Source organism: Phytophthora parasitica (assembly GCF_000247585.1).
Source record: "Phytophthora parasitica INRA-310 unplaced genomic scaffold supercont2.78, whole genome shotgun sequence".
Classification (NCBI taxonomy): Eukaryota; Oomycota; class Peronosporomycetes; order Peronosporales; family Peronosporaceae; genus Phytophthora; species Phytophthora nicotianae.
In genome coordinates, this window is record NW_008649064.1 from 218,588 (window position 1) to 220,694 (window position 2,107).

Sequence of the window (2,107 nt, forward strand, 5' to 3'; positions counted from 1 at the left end):
ATAACACTCAAATCCCTCTTCGAGACTCCGTGTTCCTGTAGTCGCATACTTTCTGTAAGATAGCTGTACGCTTGTGCTACGACAAAGACGCCACAGCTGGCGGCATCAGGTTGTTGTGGCGTCTTGTTCCACTCCACTGGGCTTATTGTAATCTGGTATCCACTGGCAGAAGCACAATTCCAGCGTTTTACAAAGTCAATAAGACCTTCCTTCCCCTCACTCTCTTCCACATTATCCTTTCCCTTGTGTTTCATAATTCCTTCCCACACCGCAATCATTTGTTCTCGATATTCTTCATCGATGAGCGGTTCGTACATGAACACTTTTACCTGTAGCATTTTAGTCGCGACATCGCAATACAGACGCGCCGTTATGAGACCCCAGTGATTTGCACTAAAGTTCATTGGATGAGCGATGAACTTTGTGTCGAGTATTTGTGTCTTCGGTGTTGTTGGCCAGCCCACCACTCCCAACAAGGTTGAAAGCATGAGCGACTGTTTAATTGATCCCACAATTGCCTTCAGACAGAAATCCACAGCGCTATCGTTCAACCAGCCTCGACATAGAGCACCAGTTATGTTGTCAAATCCGAGCCACAGCGTATTTGAAAGAGTCAGAAATGTAGTACGCAGTGGGCTGGATGCAAATTTTGAAATAACGTCATTGGCAAGCTCTTGGTGCCGGATACGGATAGCATCCGGTGCTAGTCCAGCAGTTTTCGTTGCGACATCAAAAAGCTCCACCATAGAATCGATTTTTCTCCAGTCCTACTCAAGCCACTTTCTGTCTTCAATCCACGATCTGCATTTAGCCTTCATATCGTAGAGCGCGGTTCAGGCACAGGTATAATCTCTGGAAATACACAAGACAGTGTTCTGTTACACAATCGCGTGAATCCGTTAGGTTTGGTAAAGCAACCGTATAAAGCAACCCTTTTAATGCAACCATCACTATATAGCAACCTTACCCGCTGAATTTCCATAGTTCATGGTGATGACGTCGTTCTTGAGACCTTGCTTCTTCATGTTCTTGTCAAGTTGGCCGGGGCACATCTGATCGACCTAGGTTGCTACAGCCATGGCCTGCATTGTTCTAGCTAATTCAACAGGAATGACAAATGTGTGCATGTAGTCTGAGGGTCGCACCACTTTCCAGTGGCACTCCATCGACCGAGCTCGAAGGTAAGGGTCTTCCAGCTGAACAGGATATTTCTCCAACATCTCGAGAACATCCTTCAGATTAGGGGCGTTCTTTGCCCAAGTTAACAGCTCCTTCAATAATACTGTTAAATGACTTGGGTACTTGCGAACCGCTAGACGGTCTGCCCCTCGTGAAAGTTTCAACTGCTTGAGCTGCGTTCTTGGCTTGCCTTTGCGTTTTGGTTTGGGTACATTAACACCTTGTCTCCTAACGTCGTAAGTTATGACATGCTATTTTTGCTATGTCGTAAGTTACGACATTAAGCGAGTTGCACTTGATTAAAGTATGAGCACAATTTTCCCTTACTTTAATCAAGTGTTTTTCAGACAATCCCAGCATATAAGCTGCGAGAGGTCTCTGCGACAAGTTCACAAAACCGGGTCGGAGGATGGGTTCGGATGGGTGAATCACCCGGTGATGGATGCCAGCCTGGTCCAGACCGCTCATTCAAGAATTTGCGGACTGGCGAGCATGCGGTCCAGTCGCCGAGAGAAACCCGCCGCCCCCGTCGCGGCACCACACGACATTGACTTCGGACATCTATGGCGGCAGCTCAGGGCGGCGGGGTGGACGTCGAAGCGGCCGACCGGCATTCAGACGGAGTGGACATACAAAAGCCCGGAGGGCGAGAACGTGCTGGTGGGTGAGTGTGCCGTAGTGGAGTACGCCTTCGAGTCGGGATTGCTGGTGGACGACGAGGAGCAAGTTGGAGAGGATGGCAGTGGCGGAGAGCATGTTGGAGAGAAATGTGGTGGCGGTGAACACGGCGAGGAGCATGTTGGAGAGGATGGCGGTGGCGGAGAGCATGTTGGAGAGGAGGGTGGTGGCGGTGAACACGGGGAGGAGCATGTTGGAGAGGATAGCGGTGGCGGAGAGCATGTTGGAGAGGAGGGTGGTGGCGGTGGCG

The 2,107-nt window shown here is 49.9% G+C and overlaps 1 protein-coding gene across 1 annotated transcript; it reads left to right on the top strand.

Moving 5' to 3' along the window:
- Positions 1 to 1,671: 1,671 nt before the first annotated feature.
- On the top strand, positions 1,672 to 2,063 carry PPTG_24272 (hypothetical protein; the record flags this gene model as incomplete). The annotated part of the gene is made up of 2 exons (XM_008916056.1): positions 1,672 to 2,029; positions 2,059 to 2,063. 2 exons carry the CDS (start codon positions 1,672 to 1,674, stop codon positions 2,061 to 2,063), a joined length of 363 nt encoding a protein of 120 aa, XP_008914304.1.
- Positions 2,064 to 2,107: the final 44 nt, after the last annotated feature.